At 48.6% G+C, this 21844-nt stretch overlaps 1 protein-coding gene across 1 annotated transcript; it reads right to left on the reverse strand.

Annotated features, from left to right (window-relative positions):
- Nucleotides 1–35: 35 nt before the first annotated feature.
- Nucleotides 36–21703, reverse strand: NOL9 (nucleolar protein 9). The gene is made up of 12 exons (XM_082613981.1): nt 21090–21703; nt 20050–20269; nt 19409–19536; nt 16009–16144; nt 15789–15885; nt 15156–15253; nt 8918–9079; nt 8432–8729; nt 7953–8064; nt 5407–5584; nt 3949–4082; nt 36–3389 (listed from the first exon to the last, which is right to left on the reverse strand). Exons 1-12 carry the CDS (start codon nt 21447–21449, stop codon nt 3240–3242), a joined length of 2073 nt encoding a protein of 690 aa, XP_082470107.1. The 5' UTR covers nt 21450–21703; the 3' UTR covers nt 36–3239.
- Nucleotides 21704–21844: the final 141 nt, after the last annotated feature.

Here is a 21844-nt window from a genome sequence, read left to right on the forward strand (position 1 = left end):
CTATCTGTATACGTAACAAAACTACACAATTAAAGTCACATTCTCAAAAATATTTAATGATACAGAAGTTCACATATTAAGTGAAAAGAGCTGGATAGAAACCATACATACAGTTGGACACCAGTTTTATAAAACACACACACACGTGCATTTTAGAAAAGTACTGGACGAAACAGCATCAGAGCATCAACAGTGATTCGGTGCTGGTGGACTTCAGGATCATTTCCTACATGGGTGAACTGGTCACACAACTTTGAAAGCAGTTAGTGGGGTTTATGAGAAACTCCCAGGAGCGGGTGATCGGTGGAAGCCCTGGGACCTTCCTCTCCAGAGCCCTGAGCAGGACCCGCAGCAGGAAGAACGGTGTTAAAGGAAACCGGCCCGGGGGCTGCCGGGTAAGATGGTTTCCGATGGCGACAGTTTCTGCTTTGTCCCAGTGTGACTGTGAAGGACACAATCGTGGTCCTGCCTTCTGGATTTACAACCCTCAGAGACAGGCCGCATGCTAAGAGTTACTGCTTCGCCTGCTGTAGACACGCCTCTCGCCCTCCTCACGCAGGGGCCCTGAGGGAAGCGCTATCCGCCCATCTTAGAGGACACAGGCTCAGGTTAAATATGCCCTCAAAGCTACACTGCTAGCCAGCGGCCCAGCCAGAAGGTGAACTCAGAGCTCCAACATCAAAACCTGCTGCCTTAACCACTACATGGCCTCAACCGAATCTAAGGGAAACAACTACCAGATGCTTTAAGAATCACCGTCCCATGTCCCTTGGTCCTCTCGCCATCTGTCAGGCAGAAACCTGAGTGCCCGGAAGGGTGAGGACCCGCCTGTCACAGGGACCCCAGGAGCAGCAGCGGGCTCCCTCGCTTCAGCTGGGGCCCCACCACCCCCATGTCCTCTCTGGCCAGCTACTTCCAGGATTCGATTTTTCAAACACCAAGGCACCTCAAGAGGCAGTTCACCGACCCGTCTCCCCTTTCCTAAGTCCTCAGTTCTAAGCTGGGGTCTCAGAAGATACAGTGGTGTCTGCCCCCGAGGCCTATCGGGGGACAGATGGAAACAGAACTACCTGTCTTCACAAAATAAAATCAACCCTAGAATTGGAGAATCTTTTCATTTTCATGTCTACCTGTCCTGGAAACAGATCTAGACAGCTGATTTTCAAGAACCACAAAATCAGTGACTAAGGGTTCTTGTTCTAAGTCATATATTCCTTTAATTTTCTTAAAATAAGCATGACCTGCTTTAAAAATCACATGCAGAAATGACTGAGTTTTTGTTAACAGTATCTCCAGCGCAGAACTCACTACCCATCCTGAGTCATCACAGACAGTGGAAATGACAGAAAGCCCAAGCCATCGCCATTGATAATCAAACACACCAGGCGGATGCACCGTTGCCGGTCTGACTGGCACACCTGGAGCTGACCACAGCGCCGTCTCCAGCATCTCTGGATGCTGACAGAGGCCTAGGTGGGCTCCACGGCCATCTCCAGCTGCGGCCATCTCCAGCTGCCGTATGGCCAGCTGACCAATGGCTGACAGCTCCCTCTAGCGGCAACGTTTTGTTTTCTTTACCGATGGGGACTGAAGCCCGCAGCCTTAAAGGCCAGCAGGAAACAGGCTAAAAGCGAGCCTGGATTTAATGAAAACGCAAATGACAGGCCACCACTTGCTGCTAAAGACCTTCAGTATTATTGTAAAGGTACAGGAACTTGGGAAGGAGGCAAAAAGTTGATGGTGGATTGTCTGTTAATATAGTCTTTGCAAGGCCAAGAAAGAAAACCATGTACAAGTTAAATTTAGATATAAACAAGAAGCAACTAAGAAGCTAGACATTAGGGTGGGGGGGTGGGGGGATGAACTGGGCGATTGGGACTGACATGTATACACTAATATGTATAAAATGGATAATTAATGAGAACCTGCTGTATAAAAAAATAAATAACATTTAAAAAAAAAAGAAGCCCTTCCTGCAGGGCCCCCTTTGTTCCTCTGGTAGAAAGAATCACGATAAATACAAGTCTCCGTATGCAGATTAAAAGGTTCCCACTGCAAAAAAAAAAAAAAGAAGCTAGACATTAAATGGTCTCTAGGGTATCACACCTGATCCTGGACGGTGACAAGGGCTCTACGAGATGAGAAGCCACGTGACTACTTAAGACCGTGACAGTCAACGGTTTAAATGAACGTAAACGTGAAAACCCACACATCCCAATAGCTGTCCTTCAACACATCCTGCTAGGAAGCTGGAGTTCACACCACCAGCTTGAAAGGCTGCCTCAGCGTCCTGGACGCAGAAATGGTGACCTGACCTGCCTGTCCTGATTGTTTACCAAAACCACTTCCAACCTGGGAGGTTAAAGAATCCTGACCACCAGGGAGAAGATGGAGTTCCATCGTTGGCCCCAAAGCCCCCTGGGAGAACAGCACCATCACCGACACAGATTCAGGTCCAGCCACCGAGCCCAAGAGCATGAGCTGCTCCCCCGGTCCTTCTTCCAAACAGCCTAGTGTCCGGCTCTGCCCACTGTGTGTTTTTAATCTCAGATGCGAAGTCAATTAGGACAAATCTGGTTTTCAAGAAGCCCCAAGATAGGCTTCCTGGATCTGAGAGCATTTTTTCAGCATAAAATTTTTCAGCATCAGATTTTAAAAAGGAAGAAGAAGGGCTCTGGAGTCAAACTTTTCTCTCTGAAACCTTAACAGACCAAACAAAGGCTTAACCCTTGGCCCCCACACGCACGGACGGGGCTGAAGAGCATCCAATGAGCAGGGATGGGAATGCCCCCCGCCCCAGGGCAAGGACCACGGGGCGCCACCATATTCTGTTACGCTCTCCATCCTGCTGGCCAGCCTGCCTTCCTCCTTGGGACGTTTCTGTGGCTCCCATTACTCTATTTTTATCCAGATGCCAACAACCAGGTACTGGAAAAACTTTATGAGGAATCTACCATGTTCTTTTTGTTTCAAGGGCGCACAAACTTTTCCCTGCTGCTTTACTCCCTTAGAAAATAAAACAGAAGACTAGGGCAAACCTCTAGGTCATGTCAACTTAAGAACAGATTTAAATGTACTCTGAACATATCCACGAGTTAGGCAGCAAACACTGCCCCATTTGCTACGTAAGCGCGCCGTGCTGTTCATGGCCACAGAACCCCATCAGTCCGCTGGTGCCAGCCTGGAGTCAGAGTCAATCTCTCGGTAGAAAGGTCCTTCCCTTATTAAGAACATCAGGATCAGTTTGTTTTTCGATAGAATTTAGGTTTGGGGTGTACTTTCTCTTTACGTGTTTCCTCAATTTCTCTTGCTCCAATTTTCTCTGATGCTCCGGGAAGTTTAAAATTATAATCTGTTGTGATGTAAGGTATCGTCCCTTCGAGCCCACGCTGAAATGGAAACACAGAGAAAATACTTCAAATCCAGCCAAGACGGAAGACAGTGTTAAAAGTGAGAGTCTGAGGAAGGTCCCCTCACCGTTCAACCCCACAAACACACCAAACAGCATGAGACTGGGGGTGGGGCCTTCTCTCTCAAAGCGGCAGAACGAGCCGGTGGGGAGGGGGACACTGGTGCCTCCCCAGCTGCCTGCAGGTCCTGCCGTTTGGTTTGGGACCACACGGATGCCCTCGGCCAACGTGCCCTCCATGGCCTTCCCACGGGGACCCCTGAAGACCGTCTTCAGGGAGGGCTCATCATGGGGACGCCACCTCTGCTCTTTCCTCCCACACGCACGTCTGCGATGACGGCTCCACCACGGGGCTCCTGGCCGTGCGTGATGGCGACTCTGGGTCGTAGACCTTTGGGCCACGCTGACACCCCACCACGGAGTGTAAGCTTCCCAAACAATAACCTGCTCCCGGGACTCTCGCCCCGACTTCAGGTCCCCACTCTCTACTGCGGACACGGCCAGCGAGCTCCAGGGCTGCCCCCGGGGGCCGCACTCACCTGGCTCTTGAGGACACACTGTGGAATGGAAATGGTTCCAACCAGCAGACAGTTCACGTTCCTTAGCTCTTCCGGGGGCACAGGAGTGAGGATGTGGTAAAGCCGCTTCTCCATGTCGATCCCTCTACAAATTCCTTGAAAGCACACAAAACACATAAAAATCACCCTTTCTGGAGGATATCAAACTTCCCCACCACTCAGAATTGTAGAATGGCTTTTAAAGTAAGAGTTTCAAGTTCAACTGTGTTTTGCTTTAAAAATACAAAGTGGCATATCTGAATATCTGAAGACTCTCTGTACCCTTCTCCTTGTTCAGCTGTGAGAAACCAAAGTCCTACACTGTCTTAACTAAGGTGCACCTGGGCCAGGGAGAAACCCACCAGTGGGGATCGCAGAGATGACTCAGTCTCTCCCCGTCACCAATCCCTTCTTTACCATCTGTACTAAAGCATACGGGTTCTGTGGACACGCTTTTGAGAAGTTCAGTGTTGTATAAATCAAGAACACATATTAACTAAGGGTTTTGCTAATCTTGAGGCGTGTAGGCCCAGCCCCCTTCCAGAAGTATATACACTGACAGCTACTGATCTTAGTGAGCCGGGGGACGACCACGTGACGCAGGTCCGGTGAGGGAGGCAGGGACCCACGGCTGCCAGGCACCACGAGGCTGGGTCCACAGGCCGGACCTGGGCCAAGGGACGCACCAGGATGCGGTGTGATCTCGTGTGTGCTCAGATCACCCCTGGCCGTGGGGGGTCCAGTTACACAGCTTTTCCACTAGTCCAGGGCAAGAAATGAGACGGGCACGGTGAGAAGAGATGAGATGGAGGAGTCTGACATTCTGAAAACGAAACTACCAGACCTGCGAGTGGGTTGGATGCGGAGAATGAAAGCAAGGGGGTGCCAAGGAGGACCCCGGGGCCTGACCCAAACACCAGAGTAAATCTTCAAAGAACTGTTCACGGCCTGGGAACTGGGGACGGTGCGGGCTAGGAGGAGGAGGTCTGGGGAGAACACCAGGGAGGGGGTAGCTGGACCTATCAGGGCTCAGCTTGGGGCCCAAGTCTTAGGTGCCAGGGAGATACCCAAGCGGAGGAGTGCAGTGGGCACATGGGCTTGGAGCTCCGATGCTCCGTTGTGCTGGAGAGACCCCAAGGACATCGGCCTAAGATGGACTCAGAGCCCCAGCAGTGGGTGGGAGGGCCCACGGAAAACATGTCAGATGAGAAGGAGGCCATGACCAGGCCCTTAGGAATCTTGGAGGAGCTGGCAGGAGGAGCAGAGAAAGAACCGCTTCCTTCCTGCCCTCCAGCCCGCAAAGCCCGCCATACAGAAGACAGAGAAGCTCTCTGGCCACTCCAGCCAAGTGGCAGCGACAAGGTCAAGCCCAGCCATCTACAGTTGAAGAAGCGGGTCAGTTTCAGTAGGTTTACAGACAGGTGTCCCTCTCAGACTCACCAAACCCCAAACAATCACAGATGGGCGTCTGGGCAAGCAGGATGGGCCCACTTGCATATCCTCTGACATCATCCAGGATCTTGCAAAGCCCAACCCAGCTGGCATTCACAGCGTATAATATGTGGGTAGGAGCGACATCAGCGTGGACAATCCGGAGTGCGACGGCGTTGAAAGGGACCTGAAAGATACATGCGCATCCCCCTCTATGAATTCTACTTGAAAGACTGCTTTAATGTTTACAAGTTGACTCACCAGCTATCTGAAGTTCTATCTGCCAAACCACCTACCAAGAAACATCTAAACAGAATGCCAACACCAACCAGCATTTGTTTAGTGCTGCACCGTTCTAATACAGAGAACCTAGGAAACTTACACAAAGCTCCTGTATACCAGCAATACCTGCTAGAAATCTAAACTGAACGCCTGGAACTTTGTCTACAGAGACACATGAGATGCAAGTTGGGAGACATCCTACATGAGCTGAAGTTGAGGGAGGGAGACTATGAAAACCCGTCACTGAGAGGTCTCCTGATGGGAGAAAGTAAAAATCCATTCAGTGAGAAAAAGCCTCCATTCACTCCCTAATTTAACTATTGCAATAAGAAAAATGGATTGCATTCCCGGAGCACGAGGTAAATAACTACCTTTAACATGGAACTTTCTGGATAATTTCAAACTTTTAAAGTAGAAAAACTTTTTTTTTCTTTTTAATTTATTTTTTGGCTGCGTTGGGTCTTTGTTGCTGCACATGGGCTTTCTCTACGTGCAAGGAGCGGGGGCTACTCTCCGTTGCGGTGCGCGGGCTCTAGGCACTTGGGCTTCAGTAGTTGTGGCGCACGGGCTCAGTAGTTGTGGCTTGCGGGGTCTAGAGCGCAGGCTCAGTAGTTGTGCCGCACGGGCTTAGTTGCTCCGCGGCATGTGGGATCTTCCCGGACCAGGGATCGAACCCGTGTCCCCTGCATTGGCAGGTGGATTCTTAACGACTGCGCCACCAGGGAAGTCCCCAGAAAAGCATTTTGTTACACATATTATTTAGGCTTCAAAAACAAATGTGAGGGGGACTTCCCTGGTGGCACAGTGGTTAAGAATCCACCTGCCAATGCAGGGGACACGGGTTCGATCCCTGGTCCGGGAAGATCCCACATGCCGCGGAGCAACTAAGCCCGTGCTCCACAACTACTGAGCCCACGTGCCACAACTACTGAAGCCCGTGCACCTAGAGCCTGTGCTCTGCAACAAGAGAAGCCACCACGAGAAGCCCCCGCACGGCAATGAAGAGTAGCCCCCGCTCACCGCAAGCAGAGAAAAGCCTGCACAGCAACGTAGACCCAATACAGCCAAATAAATAAAAATTTTAAAAAACTGTTAAAAAAACAAATGTGAATTTGTAACAAAAGGCAGTTTAAATTACTGGCAGGTAAGTTTCACGTTCAGTTACAGAGCATCCCCAAGTGAGTAAATTGCAGTAAATCAACCAAAACTCCGTTAAACCAACTGCCTTAGGTTCTTCAGTGGAGATGACTTGGAAGCCTGGAGCCAATCTCTCCATCAGGCTCAGGAAACGCATCCTTGCCCCCCGGGTCACGGCCCCTGCCTGTGCAACCTCAGGCCAGTGTGTCCACCTGGCTGTGCCCGGTTTTCTACGCTGTAAGCAGGGCCTGTAACAGCACCTCCCCGGCAGGCTGCCACCCCAGGTAATGTGCTCGGCAGAGCACGTGGCACAGCGGGTGCTCAGCACTGCACAGGCCACACAGCAGAGCTGAGTACCCTGGGCTCTAGAGTCAGGCCGCCTGGGCGCCGGTCCCGGCCCAGACTTTTACTATGGCCCTTTGGGCAAGCTGACTCAGTGCCCCTGGCCTCAGTTCTGCCATCTGTAACGTGGGGATAATAACAGCGCCTCGGTGAGTAAAGGAGTTAACCCAGGCTTAGAAGAGAGCACTTAGAAATGCTAACTGTTGCTGTTTTATTCTGTCATCATCTGGCATCCTAACGTTACGGTGGTTTCTTCCCAGATGAATTCTTCAGAGGTTGGAATCCAAGATGCACATACCCTAGTGCCAGAATCTACTTGGGACGATATCTGAAACAGTTGAAGAGTGTTCTCCGGGTGCCAGGCCCTGCCGTGAGCACTCGTGAAATCTGCACAAGCGTTCTGCGAGGTCTGGCACCGCTGTTCCCAGGTGAGAGCCCAGGTTGCACACAGCCAGTCAGGGCAAGGGCGGAGATGGGCTGCCGGGGCGTGCTCCCAGCTCTACCTCTGGTATCAGGAGAACGTTCTCAGCCAGGGTGGAGCCAGAGTCGGGCCCAGCACAGCAGTGAAGAGCTCAGCTCTGGAGCTGGGCTGCCTGGGTCTGCGGCCAGCTGTGCCACTCAGCTGGATCACTCAGCTCCCATCCGTAAAACAGTCACCAAATCTACACCCTAGGGCTGCCCTGAGGACTAAATGAGTGAGGCGCTGTAAAGTGGTCAAAGTGCTCCTGGCATACAGGAAGCCATAGGCGTGTCTAAGTAACCCAAACAAAGACAATTCCAAGAGTTCAGATCACCTGATAGGGTGTCAGACCATGTAAGGGACACAGTGGCTTTGGCACTGGGGGCTGCAGCTGGCCAAGGTAACTCAGCACTGCCAACTCGCGAAGGACTTTGTTATGTGATTCTCTGAAAAGTAAATCACAATGAGGTAAACAGAGATTTAACCTTACAGGCCCACCTCCCACTAGAGACATCACACAGATTCTACGCACACAGCCCACGTTCCAACCTTAGCATCTGCAGACCCTGCCCTTCCATAACCCCCCTGGAAATGCTTCAAGTCAAAGCCCCTGGCAAGCAGACCTGGAGGCCAATTCTGGAAGTTTCCACTGGGAAAGTAACCATTCAGAAAGTAACTGACTCTCCTTCATAAATAGACAGCTGTGACAGAGATCTGAAACATTTTAGAGGACTCTTCCTTTGAGGGAATTGAGGACAGAAGGATTGTAAGACTGAAGAAAACTAACTTCTCCCGCCATGATGCTTTGCTTACCTATTTCTTGGAGTTTTTCCAGACACAAACTCCGACTTAACGGACATCAGTTTGTATCCAGTCAACAGAACTGGATTCTCCTTTTCTTCGTCAGCAAATTCCAAACTGTCTGCAAACTCTGCCACGTGGAATCCTCGGTTTCTGGCTTTGGACGTGCTCTTCGTGTACAAGCCGTCCATGTCGTCCACGTAGCTCGGGCTGAGGTGTGGCATGTACCTACCCCGGTCGGAGCTGAACTGAACGACGTGGCTGGGCGACAGCAGTCGGATCAGGTCAATAAGCAGCAGGAGACCCTGGTCTACGAGGAACGAGACCACGGGAGCACACTTAGCGCACAGAGAGGCGACGCACTCCTGCAAGAAGCTGGACTGCTTCCGAGACAAGGAATTGCCCAGAGACCGGGCTTCGGCACTAATGGCTGGAAGCCACGCACGTATCCCCACTGCCCGACCCTCCCGCCCAACCCACGCGCCTCGGCGGGTTTACCTGTCACCCAGCCCATCGTGTTGACGATAAGAGGGGACTCTCTCTTGTAGGAGCTGAACACATACTTTATTATCTCAATATAATTTTCAAAGTTGTTTTTACAAGAAGGCTTCCCATAATAGACCATTTTCTGGGGTGTCCTCTGGTGGGTGAAAGGTGGTCCTAAGGAGATAAAGATGAGAGTCATCGATCCGGGAGAACCTAAGAGATGGCGAGGGTTTTGGTCCAGCCATCGTCACTGACGAAGCTCCCCAGGAAATCTGAGCCCGTCCTACCACTAGGAATAGCTGTGCTCCTACCTTCGGAAGTCTAAGCCTTCAACTTCATACAAAGACACGCTCGCGATTACATACACAGTTAACCCCAACCAAGTCTTAATACAGCCACTCATTCAACAAACGTTTACTGAACACCTACTGAATGCTGGGCATTGTCCTAGATACTCAGGACATTTCTGTGAACTGAACAAACCTCCCTACAGGGCTTACACACTAAGGAAACGACGATTAATAACAGCAGCAGTCACCTGTTGGACTACAGTACTTACTATGTCCTATGTATGCTACACACACAATCTCTAGTTTTCATAGACAGGTAGCATTACTTTCCCGATTTTTACAGACAAGGAAATTGAGAAAGAGATGAACGTGACCAAGGTCACGCAGCTAGTAGACATCAGCTGGACTTGAACTCAGGTGGTCCAGCTCCGGAGCCGATACTCCCTAGTCACCACAGAAGTCTGTCCATCCCCTCTGGCTGGGGCCAGCGCCCACAGCAGACAGGTGGCCAGGACGATGTCACAACACAGTTGGCGGGGCAAGGGCCTTGGTCAACGCGGCTGGGGCGAGGCCGCCTTGGAAAGAGCTGGCGAGGCTCCCCTCCAGGTCGGGGCCAGGGGATTCGGGGCAGCCCCCAACAGACAGGGTGGCCTGCGTAGTCGAGGGAAGGAGCAAATATGTAAATATACTGAGAATAACGGCAGCCAGGTTCTTACCATCAGAGAAGGAACTTATACATATGGAAAGGTGAAGGCTAACTAGAATGAAGCCCGGGTGCTAGATTAGAATCGGAATGATCAGTGCAGGGAACTCCCTGGCGGTCCAGTGGTTAGGACTCCACGCTTCCACTGCAGGGGGCCCAGGTTCGATCCCTGGTCGGGGAACTAACATCCCTCAAGCCATGTGGTGTGGCCAAAAAAAAAAAAAAAAAAAAGAATGATCAGGGCAAACTCATGGCTCTTAATAAACAGGCAGATACAGAAAGACACAGAAATATGTGTGTGTACATATATGCACACACACACATATTATATACGTACATACATGACATGCGTGGGTTTAAGCATATGCATATTCCCTAACTCTGTCCACGGAGAGGATCCAGAAGAAGATAACAGTAGCACACCTGGTTAGAGTGGAAAACCCTGGCAAACACTACCTTAACCCATCGATCAAAGCCAACAAGTCTGGCAACAGGACAAACGGACAGCATGTTGATATGACACACGGAGAACAGCGTCACTTCTAAATCGAACCACGGGGGAGCCTACAAACGTACCCTTCGAATTGTCAAGGTGATAAAAGATAAGAAAAGCCGGAGGAACTGTTCCAGACTAAAGGGGGCTAAAGGGATAAAAAAGGAAAAAGAATTAAATGAAGTAGAGAAAATGTAAAAGAGGAACAATGAAACCAGCTAAAGAGCTAAGTCTAAACAATTTTTTTGTTTTGGCTGTGCTGTGTGGCTTGCAGGATCTCAGTTTCCAGACCAGGGACTGAACCCAGGCCATGGCAATGAAAGCCCGGAATCCTAACCACTAGGCCACTAGGGGACTCCCCTAAACAATTACTATTATTATTTTTTAACATCTTTATTGGAGCACAATTGCTTTATAATGGTGTGTTAGTTTCTGCTTTATAACAAAGTGAATCAGCTATACATATACAGATATCCCCATATCTCCTTCCTCTTGCGTCTCCCTCCCACCCTCCCTATCCCACCCTAAACACGTATTTTTTAGAAAGCTGTTAAAATAAAGTAAATGTATTTAAAAATTCTTACTGACTAAAAGCATGTTAAATCGCTAATATTATCTATCAACCTAATGTGATACCATCTGCTTCCTTTAAAAATCAACTTAACAAAAGTCACACAATTATCTGAACAGAAACAGAAAAAGCATTTGACAAAATCCAACATCCTTCCATGATAAAAAACATTCCACAGACTAAGAATAGAAGACAACTTCTTCAACCTGAAAAAGGTAAACTGAAAAAGCCACAGCTAACATTTTACTTAATGGTAAAAGACTGTATGCATTACCTCCAAGATCAGGAACAACAAAATGATGTTTACTTTCTATTCAACATTGTATTAAAGGTTTTAGCCAGAGCTATCAGACAAGAAAAAGAAATAAAAGGCATCCAACTTGGAAATGAAGAGATAAAACTATCTCTATTCACAGATGACATGATCTTATATATAGAAAAGCCCAAAGGATTCACAAGAATGCTACTAGCAGTAATAAAGGAATTCAAAGTTGCAGGGCAGAAGATCAAAACACAAAAGTCAGTTATGTTTCTATACACCAGCAATTAGCAATATGAAGAGGAAATTAGAATAGCAATTCCATTTACAATAACTAAAAGAATTAAATCCTTAGGAATAAATCTAACCAAGGAGGTAAAATACTGCTTAAAGAAATTAAAAAGGGAGTTTCCCTGGTGGCACAGTGGTTTAGAATCCGCCTGCCAATGCAGGGGACACGGGTTCGAGCCCTGGTCCGGGAAGATCCCACATGCCACGGAGCAACTAAGCCCGTGCGCCACAACTACTGAGCCTGGGCTCTAGAGCCCGTGAGCCCCAACTACTGAAGCCTGTGTGCCACAACTACTGAAGCCCGCATGCCTAGAGCCTGTGTTCTGCAACAAGAGAAGCCACCGCAATGAGAAGCCCGCGCACCACAACGAAGAGTGGCCCCCGCTTTCAGCAACTAGAGAAAAACGGCATGCAAGCAAAGATACAATGCAGCCAAAAAAAAAAAATTAGGACTTCCCTGGTGGTCCAGTGGGTAAGACTCTGTGCTCCCAATGCAGGGGGTCCGGGTTCAATCCCTGGTCGGGGAACTAGATCCCGCATGCCGCAACTAAGAGTCTGCATGCCGCAACTAAAGATACCCCATGCCTCAAGGAAGATCCCGTGTGCCACAACTAAGACCTAAGACCTGGCGCAGCCAAAATAAATAAATAAATATTTTTTTAAAAAAAGAAAAGAAATTAAGGAAGACCTAAAAAATTACAGACTGAACACAATCCCTATCAAAATTCTAATAGCCTTTTCCCCAGAAATGGGAAAGCCTATTCTCAAATTCATATGGAATTGCAAAGGGTCCCAAAAGGCCAAACAATCCTGAAAAAGAATAAAGTTGGAGGACTCACATTTCCCAACTTTTAACCTACTACAAAGGTACAGTAATTAAGTGTGGTGCTGGCCTAAGGGCAGACATAAACCAAAGGAATAGAATAAAGAGTCCAGAATGATTTTCAACATAGGTGCCAAGATCACTCAGTGGGGGAAGGACAACAAATGGATATTGGAAAACTGGACATCCACGTGCAAAAGAACAAAGCTGGACCCTTCCCTTGTATCACACACAAAAATGAACTCAAAATGGATCAAAGACCTAAGTGTTAGAGCAAAAAAAGACAAAATTCCTAGAAGGAAGGAATTAACATCCAGAATATATAAAGAACTCCTAAATTCAACAAAAACAAAGAACCCAATTCAAAAATGGGCAAAAGGGGACTTCCCTGGTGGCGCAGTGGTTAAGAATCCGCCTGCCAATGCAGGGGACACGGGTTTGAGCCCTAGTCCGGGAAGATCCCACATGCCACGGAGCAACTAAGCCCGTGCACCACAGCTACTGAGCCCCCGTGCCACAACTACTGAAGTCGGTGCACCTAGAGCCTGTGCTCTGCAACAAGAGAAGCCACTGCAATGAGACACCCGTGCACTGCACCCCCTCGCCGCAACTAGAGAAAGCCCACGTGCAGCAACGAAGACTGAACGCAGCCAAAATTAAACAAATTAATTAATTAAAAAGATGGGCAAAGGACTAAACTAGACATTTCTCCAAAGCAGATGTACAAATGGCCAATAAGCACATGAAAAGATGCTCAAGTCCCGTCAGTTATTAGGGAAATGCAAATCAAGACCAAAAAGAGGGCTTCCCTGGTGGCACAGTGGTTGAGAGTTCGCCTGTGATGCAGGGGACACGCGTTTGTGCCCCAGTCCGGGAAGATCCCACATGCTGCGGAATGGCTGGGCCCGTGAGCCACGGACGCTGAGCCTGCGCGTCTGGAGCCTGTGCTCCGCAACGGGAGAGGCCACAACAGTGAGAGGCCCGCGTACCGCAAAAAAAAAAAAAAAAAAAAAAAAAAAAGACCAAAAAGAGGTATCACTTCACATCCACAAGAAAGGTCATAATTAAAATAACAAAAATTGGGACTTCCTGGTGGTCCAGTGGTTAAGAATCTGCCTTCCAATGCAGGAGACAGGGGTTCCATCCCTGGTTGGAGAACTAAGATCCCACATGCTGTGGGGCAACTAAACCTGCGTGCTCCACAGCCTGCATGCCACAACTACTTTATTCAAGATCACAATAGGCAGAAAATGAAAACAATCCAAGTGTCCATCAACAGTTAAAAGGATAAACAAAATGTGACATAATGGAATAATTTTCAGCCATAAGGAGGAATTACTTTTGACATATGCTACAATATGAACAGATCTTAAAACCTTTATGCTTAGTGAAAAAAGCCTGACACAGAAGGACAAATATTGCATGATTCCACTTATACGAGGTGCCTAAATTAGGCAAATTCATAGGAACCGAAAGTAGGCTAGCGGTACCTAAGGGCTGTGGGGGACTGGGGTAGGGAATGGATTATTGTTTAACAGGTACAGCATTTCAGTTTGGGACAGTGAAAAAGTTTTGCAGGTAGATAGTGGTGATGGTTATACAACACTATGAATGCATTTAATGCACCGAAATGTACACATGAAGAGTTAAAATGATAAATCTCATATTACGTATATTTTTGTATTAAAAAAAAAGCAGTGTGGGAGTTCCCTGGTGGCCTAGTGGTTAGGATTCCAGGCTTTCACTGCTGTGGCCAGAGTTCAATCCCTGGTTAGAGAACTGAGATCTTGCAAAGCCTCAAGGCAAAGCCAAAAAAAAAAAAAAAAAGGCAATGTGGGACTGATTTGGATTCTGAAACATAGAAAGGATATTAGTAGGATAACTGATGAATTCTGAAAAAATATCTATAGATTAGTTAATAGTATTATATCAATAGTTAATAGTATTATATCAATGTCAATTTCCTTTTTTTTTTTTCTTTTTTTTTGCGGTATGCGGGCCTCTCACCGCTGCAGCCTCTCCCATTGTGGAGCACAGGCTCCGGACGCGCAGGCTCAGTGGCCATGGCTCACGGGCCCAGCCACTCTGTGGCATGTGGGATCCTCCCGGACAGGGGCACAAACCCGTGTCCCCTGCATCAGCAGGCGGACTCTCAACCACTGCACCACCAGGGAAGCCCCAATGTCAACCTCTTGATTTAGATCATTGTATAGGGTTATATAAGACGTTAATATTACTGAAAAGTGTTTCCAATTTACATAAAATAAAATGGATGGGAGTTCCATTTACTAAAATGGAACCCTAGAAAGGTATTATTGGGTTTTTTTTGTTTTTTTTAGGCTAGAGGAATAGTTATGGGAAGACCATGAGTTTGGAAGTGGGGGAGAATGTTCTTTTTTTACATTTTATACTTTTGTATTCTTTGATTTTTTTTTAAACAATACTTTTTTTTTTTGATTTATTATTTATTTTATTTATCTATCCTTGGCTGCTTGGCCGTGTTGGGTCTTCGTTGCTGCATGCGGGCTTTCTCCAGTTGCGGCGAACGGGGAATACTCTTCTTTGTGGTGCACGGGCTTCTCATTGTGGTGGCTTCTCCTGTTGTGGAGCACAGGCTCTAGGTGCGCGGGCTCAGTAGTTGTGGCGCACAGGCTCCGTGGTATGTGGGATCTTCCTGGACCAGGGCTCGAACCCGTGTCCCCTGCATTGGCAGGCGGATTCTTACCCACTGAGCCACCAGGGAGGCCCTCTTTGAACTTTCTGTATCATTACTTTCGCACTGTATAAAACCAAGACATTTAAAAAGTATATAATACATACCTAGAACTGGTTCTGTAACGTTAAGTAGAGAAATGCAACCTGGCGGAGTAAATTCTGTCTGTCCCAGATCACATTCCAAATAGTCAACGCAGGATATACTGAAAATTTAAAAGAAAGAAAGAAAATCTTAACTAGTTTTACTGTGCCCAAAGGGTAAATCAGATTGTAAAGATTTTATGTGATGCACAGGCATAATCCACCCCATGCAGCCTCATAGGTAGAATGCTCCAAAGACGACAACCAACACAGAAGAACGGTAAAGAGAAAATGGGACGCAGGCAAGGCCACAGTGTCCACTCATTATAGGGATAAAACTTTGCCTTTCTTAACATTTTATTTTTGAAATACAACAGAATTTATCCCTACCCTGACTCTCTGGATTTGGACAAATACATTTTCAGAGACCAAGTGACAACTCTCGCGAGCTCACCGACAGGGAGGGTGGGTATAGCTGAGAGCGCCATCACTTCACCCCAAAACCTGGTATAACCAGATGGCCTCACTCAGCTGAGTGGCTTTGCAGGGTTGTATATAATCTCTATTTAGGAGTCAGGATGCATTCCCATCTAGTTTCTCAAATCAAAAATCCTACTTCCTGCCAAAAATCTAGCAATATGTCAAAAATACTCTTACCTATTTAACAACTGGTTAATCAGGTATCTATTAAATGTTGACTTTCCAATGTCCTGAGAGCCACAGACCAGAATGACAGGGCAGCCGTCGGCTTCTTCTGGAGGTGAAACAAACATTGACCCCTAAAGTTAGCCATCTTCTTTACGACGCTAATCATCAACAGTAACCCTCTGAGGCTTTGGTGGACAAACGCTAGACTGTATTGGTACGGATTACTCACCACAAGAAATGCTCACTAACTCTTCCATGACTGAAAAGGCACTCTCGGTCAAACGAAGGCCGGTTTTTTTTCTCTCTCTCCTGATGCCCACAGATTTCAAGGCGAAATACTCAGAGTTAATCTGGAAAGTCGGAATCTGAAATAACAATGTAAACTTTAAGAAAAGATGAAAACAAACATACTTTTTTCTCTCCGGTTCTAAATTAACAAGCCTCATAGAGTTGTGAGCTACAAAAGATAAATTTGATCCCTCCCTTTCTCTCACCCCCCCAGATCCAACCCCCCAGTAAGTCTTGTTGCCTCCCAAAGCCGTCCACGTCTCTATTTTCATAGCTTACGCTTACTTCCAAGCTGCCACCACCTCTGCGGGAGACGTTAGAGAAAAAAATGCATGGAAATTTAAAAGTGATGGTCACAAGAAAAATTCAACCGAAGACCCCAGCTGTAGAACAGGTTGGTGATTTGGAATAAAGTCAAGACAGTCTCCAAAAACATCAAGCAAAAAGACAAAGAGGGGGCTTCCCTGGTGGCACAGTGGTTGAGAGTCCGCCTGCCGATGCAGGGGACACGGGTTCGTGCCCCGGTCCGGGAAGATCCCACATGCCGCGGAGTGGCTGGGCCCATGAGCATGGCCGCTGAGCCTGCGCGTCCGGAGCCTATGCTCCGCAATGGGAGAGGCCACAACAGTGAGAGGCCCGCGTACCGCCAAAAAAAAAAAAAAAAGACAAAGAGTTGAAAGGAGGGACTCCCCTGGTGGTCCAGTAGTAAAAAGTCTGCTCTCCAGTGCAGGCGATGGGCGCTCAAGCCCTGGTCGGAACTGAGAGACCACATGCTGTGGGACAACTAAGCCGGCATGCCACAACTACTGAGCTCACGTGCCTCAACTAGAGCCCGCGTGCCGCAAACTACAGAGCCCATGCACTCTGGAGCCTGCGTGCCACAACTAGAGAGCGAGAGGAAAAGAAAAAACCCACCGCCACAACTAGATAGAAGCCCGTGCACCGCAACCGCCCACGTGCCGCAACTAAGACCCGACGCAGCCAAAAATAAATAAATAATAAATAAATCTTTTTAAAAAGAGAGTTGAAAGGATGTGGAAGGTGAGGACATGAAGTCCGATGGCATTCTAGCAGAAGTAGCAGGAAACCACAGGAAAGCCACCGGAGGAATGAGAGCAGGGCCCTGGCAGAAGCAAGTGGGTCTCATATGGAATAAGGGAGGACCCAAGAAGAGACCCCACCCGTGATCACACCCGCATGCAATTCATCAACCCCGAGGAGAAGGACCTCATAAAAGGAGCAAGAATCAGCCTGGGGTGAGGATTCCTAGCAGCTATTCTGGATTCTAGAAAACAACGAAGTCCTTCAAGGTTTCGAGGAAAACTGTGAACCTGTAATTCTACACTCCGCTCAACTATCAGTCACTGAGGGAAAAACAAGAACATCTTATAAAACGAGATAAGCTAAAGTTTACTATCTGCCTTATAGGAAAATATAATTCCAGAATGTATTAACGCATAAGTGTGGAAAGGAAAGTTATCCAAGAAAGATCGTAAGGAGTATAAATAGTGCTGGTTGGGTAAGTCGCAGGGACAAAAAAAAAGCTGAAAATAGGGCTTCCCTGGTGGCGCAGTGGTTGAGAGTCTGCCTGCCGATGCAGGGGACACGGGTTCGTGCCCCGGTCCAGGAAGATCCCACGTGCCGCAGAGCGGCTGGGCCCGTGAGCCATGGCCGCTGAGCCTGCGCGTCCGGAGCCTGTGCTCCGCAACGGGAGAGGCCACAACAGTGAGAGGCCCGCGTACCGCAAAAAAAAAAAAAAAAAAAGCTAAAAATAAATTAAAAAAGAATGAGTTTGATCGTGGCATCTGAAACACTCACTTGGTAACACGGGATTTCCATTCCTTTCTCTATGGCTCCGACCAAGCTGCTGGATTCTGTACTAGATTAAATTTACATGACAAGAGCCCATTCATTGTCCTGACCTTGTTTCATATCTTCCAGCCTCCAACCCCCTCCTACTCCCCAGGTGATAACCTTGAACCATTTCACAGCGTAAGGGGAAGCAATCAGAAGAGACCTTCCCCTTGCCCCCGCCTCTGTCCCAGGCACTGCCTTCAGCCACTCTAAAGGAACTGCCTCTGCTCCTAAGGCCAACCCTCCACACAGACACCAGAACCCGCCCCTCGAGGTCCACTCCCCCACCTCGCTCCAGCCATCCTCTCCCTCATGCACCAGCGCGCTCTCTCCTGTGGATCTTTCCCACCTGCTGTGTTCAATCACAAGGTTTTTTTCCATCCACCTGAACAAAAACCAGAACTCTCTAGTTCATGTTCACTTCTCCCACCACTGTTTCATTTCTTTCTTCCCTTTACAGCTAAACTCTCTAAAAGCAAAATCCCTTACTACTAAACCCCCGAGTTCCGCTCTTCCCCAGGTCTTGACCCCATTCCAGTCAGGCCAGCCCCCTCAGCAATGCAATGAAACCACTCTCGTCCAGATGGTGATTCTGCACCCAAGTTCCCTTCTCAGGCCTCGTCTCACCGTCAGCTGCCGCGGGGCCTCCGCGTCCTCCAGCGGTTCCCCGACCACACCCGCCTGCTGTGCTCAGTCTCTTTGTTGCTCCCCGGGCTCAGACCCGGAACCTTCTCATTTTTACCTGTATCAACTCCTTGGCGTTACTGTCCTGTCTCACGGGCTCCGGAACCCTCTTCTGCTGAAAGCTCCCAAATTTACATTCCCAGCCTCCTCTCTGAACTTGACTCACACGCTGAATCTCTCACTTGACACCTCCAGCTGAATGTCTAAGGCATCTTTAAGCTACAGATTTAAGTCTCCTCCTGCAGCGCCCCGTCTCCGTGCGCCCAAGCACTCACACCTCACACCCAGTCTGTCTGATGTTCCTATAGTGTTGACTCAGTCTACTGGCTCGTGGAAGACAATTATAGTGACCGACCCGACTTCAGGAAATTAATAATAAGGGTAGCAAAAATTTGGAGTTGAAGAAAGAGAGAGATGGGATAAAGTGCAAGTACATTGAAATTACTCATTCTCATTCAGAGTTTAGAGAAAATTCATACTGTCTCGTTAGTAAATCAAAATATAAAGATAACCATTAAAAAAATATAAAGATAACCACTGAAGAAATATCAAAAGGCATTTAACCAACTATAGTAGAAAACGATGACTTTCTCTGGGGAATGAAGCTAAGGGGGGTAGAAGAGACAATTTTCACGATATAGTCTTCTATACTGACTACTTTTAGTTTACATTCATGTCACATTCTGTACGACTTACAGCACAATGTGACAGACAGACTGATCTTCCACGGGGGCATCCTACATAGTCATCTGACTGTTTTGGTGAAAGTAATTAGCAAAACTCTGAATGAAAACTGGTTCTACCTCTTGTACGAAAACGTAAGATAAACCTGGATGGCTGATTATGAAGTTCACAGTGGAGGTTTTCAGACGTTCCAGCAACAGAATGGAACAGAGAGGAGAAAAGTTCTTCATCAAACAGTATCTGTCATCTGTAAAGAGAGATATAAACTACCTTAGAAAAAGCACACCATTAAACTCTATGCCCTTTAGGACCTCCCTCTCCTCTGCTAAATTCCAAACTTTTTGAGACTAGGAATTATGTTTGAGAGACTTTTTCAGGAGGCCATATTGCATGACAGGAACACACCTGGGTGGAGAAGTCAATCCAGGTTTGCTACCTAAATGCTGTGTGGCCTTGGGCAACTTTTCTCATCTGTAAAATCGTGAAAACAGTAGCTTCACTCTCAAGACCCTGGTGAGAGTTTAAACAGATACAGTAGAGGGTACAAGTTCTAGGCCATAGTAAGCATCTGAAAATTATTCGCCTTGTGATTTCCCCGGCCGTCCAGGGGTTTAGACTCTGCGCTTCCAATGCAGGGGGCACGGGTTCAATCCCTGATCGAGGAACTAAGATCCCACACGCCGGGCAGCGCAGCCAAAAAAAATTATTCACCTTATTATGATACATCCTTAGTAAATCATGCAGTTTTTTTTTTTATTACCTTGGTTCAGATAAGATCTGAGCAAACTTCGGGCTTCCCTTTTCATCTCTTTCTTGCTTTTCTCATGCACTGAGTAATGAACTGCATTGATAGTCAGGCGAGAGTGGGTATAGGTAGAGAAGACATTTGGGGCAGGTTGGCCTTGGCTGATGGTAAAACCAAACACCTGCACCTGGCCATAGAGGCAGGTCACACGACAGATCCCGCTAAAAGTAAAGCCCTAGAGGAAAAGAAAAAAGAAAGGAAGAAATAAGGTTACAGATTCTGTTACCAATGACAGAAAACTTCTAAGATCTTAACTGGCTACTGAGACATCAAAAGGAGGCTGATTTCCAAGTAACAGAATACCTTGTAGGTGACTATCTAGGATTTTAAACTAATAGATTAAAATATTAATATTTTTAACCTAAGATCATATCCTATGGCATTTACAGGGACAGAGAGTCTGGTGAACACTGACCCGGGGGGAGCCCCTGAACTCAGCTCTGCTGTACGCATGACTCCCTGTTCTTACAAAGGTCCAGCGCCTGCCGTCTCTCTCCCGTTCTTGGGTTTTCACCTCCCTCCTGTATTGCGGGGGACCTCCCAGACCAACGTTCAGGTGAACGTCAGGGGCCCTGCAATCAGGCTGCCAGGGTTTGACTGCTGGCTCTACCTCTGCTGTATAACTTTCTGGAAAGTTACCTAAGCTATATTCTTTCTTTCTGTAAACATTCCTAGCGGTAAAGACTCCGTAGAGCATGCATGAGTACTAAATGGGTTCATATGCCCCAAACACTTAGAACACTTACTTAGAGTCTGACATTTCTAAGCACTCGGCAAATGCAACCTATTATTTTCGTTACTATTAAAGTCCCTCCAGCCCCAAAGACTTAGAATTCCCTCGGGAGGGTCCTTGTTACGCTCTGCCCAGCACCACCGCCCGAGGAATGCGACCAAAGAACACGCAGGGGGACACGGGCCTCTCCCAGCCTGCAGCTCCCGGGGCTGCGTCCCCACCCCTCCCGCTCTGCCCTCCCGGCTCCCCGGGCGCGACCTACCTGCCCCAGCGGCAGCAGCAACACGGCGCGGCCCGAGCCGGCCGACCGCACAGGCGGGATGGGGAGGATCGCGGAACAACTCGGGGCCGGATCCTGGGCCGGGCGGGGGCTGGGGGCCGCGGTCTTGGGCCTCCGGGGCGCCGCCGAGCGCGACACCAGGCAGACGCCCTCCCGCCAGTCCGCGCCGGCCGCCTGGGCCTGCAGCACTCGCCGCCGAAAGCGCCTTCGGCCGCGCCAGCGCAGCCTCCCGAGCCGGCGGCGGGGCCGGTAGCTGAGGATGAGGTGCGGCCGGGCCTTGCGGGCCCGCAGCCACGTGGAGCGAGAAGGACCCCTCTTGAGCAGTAGCACCGAGTCAGCCATGCTGCCCACCGGCTCCTGCTGCTCGACAATCTCGCGAGATCCCGTCGCTCCGCCCCGCGGCCCGTCCAGCGGCCTGGGAGCCGCGGGCGCCCTCTGCCGGCGGCCTCGGCAGCGCCCCCGGGCCTCACCCGGCTCCTTGGAGGCTCTGGCCCTCTCGCGGTGCGGGGCGGATCTGGGGGCCGCCCGGGCAACACCCGGGCGGGGTGTCCCAACGAAGGCTCCATTTACATTACGCAAAAGCCCCACCCTGGCCGCCTGGAGAGGGAAAGTGAGATACCCTGAGTCCAAGGCCACCTCTCCGGAAATCCACCTAGGATTTTTTTTTTCCTGCAGAGAAAGCTCCAGGATTGACGTTTTAAACAAAACCGGTCTATTTGCATACCCTCTGTTTGCAT

This window comes from Mesoplodon mirus (assembly GCF_964341445.2).
Source record: "Mesoplodon mirus genome assembly, chromosome: 3".
NCBI classification, from domain to species: Eukaryota; Metazoa; Chordata; class Mammalia; order Artiodactyla; family Ziphiidae; genus Mesoplodon; species Mesoplodon mirus.

Coding starts and splice junctions, on each gene's coding strand:
- NOL9 (XM_082613981.1), bottom strand. CDS start 21,449: ATGGCTGACTCGGTGCTACTGCTCAAGAGGGGTCCTTCTCGCTCCACG. Junction 16,145..19,408: donor CTTACGTTTTCGTACAAGAG/GTAGAACCAGTT, acceptor TTGTTATTTCAG/ATTCCGACTTTCCAGATTAA. Junction 4,083..5,406: donor CTGTGATTGTTTGGGGTTTG/GTGAGTCTGAGA, acceptor TGTGCTTTCAAG/GAATTTGTAGAGGGATCGAC.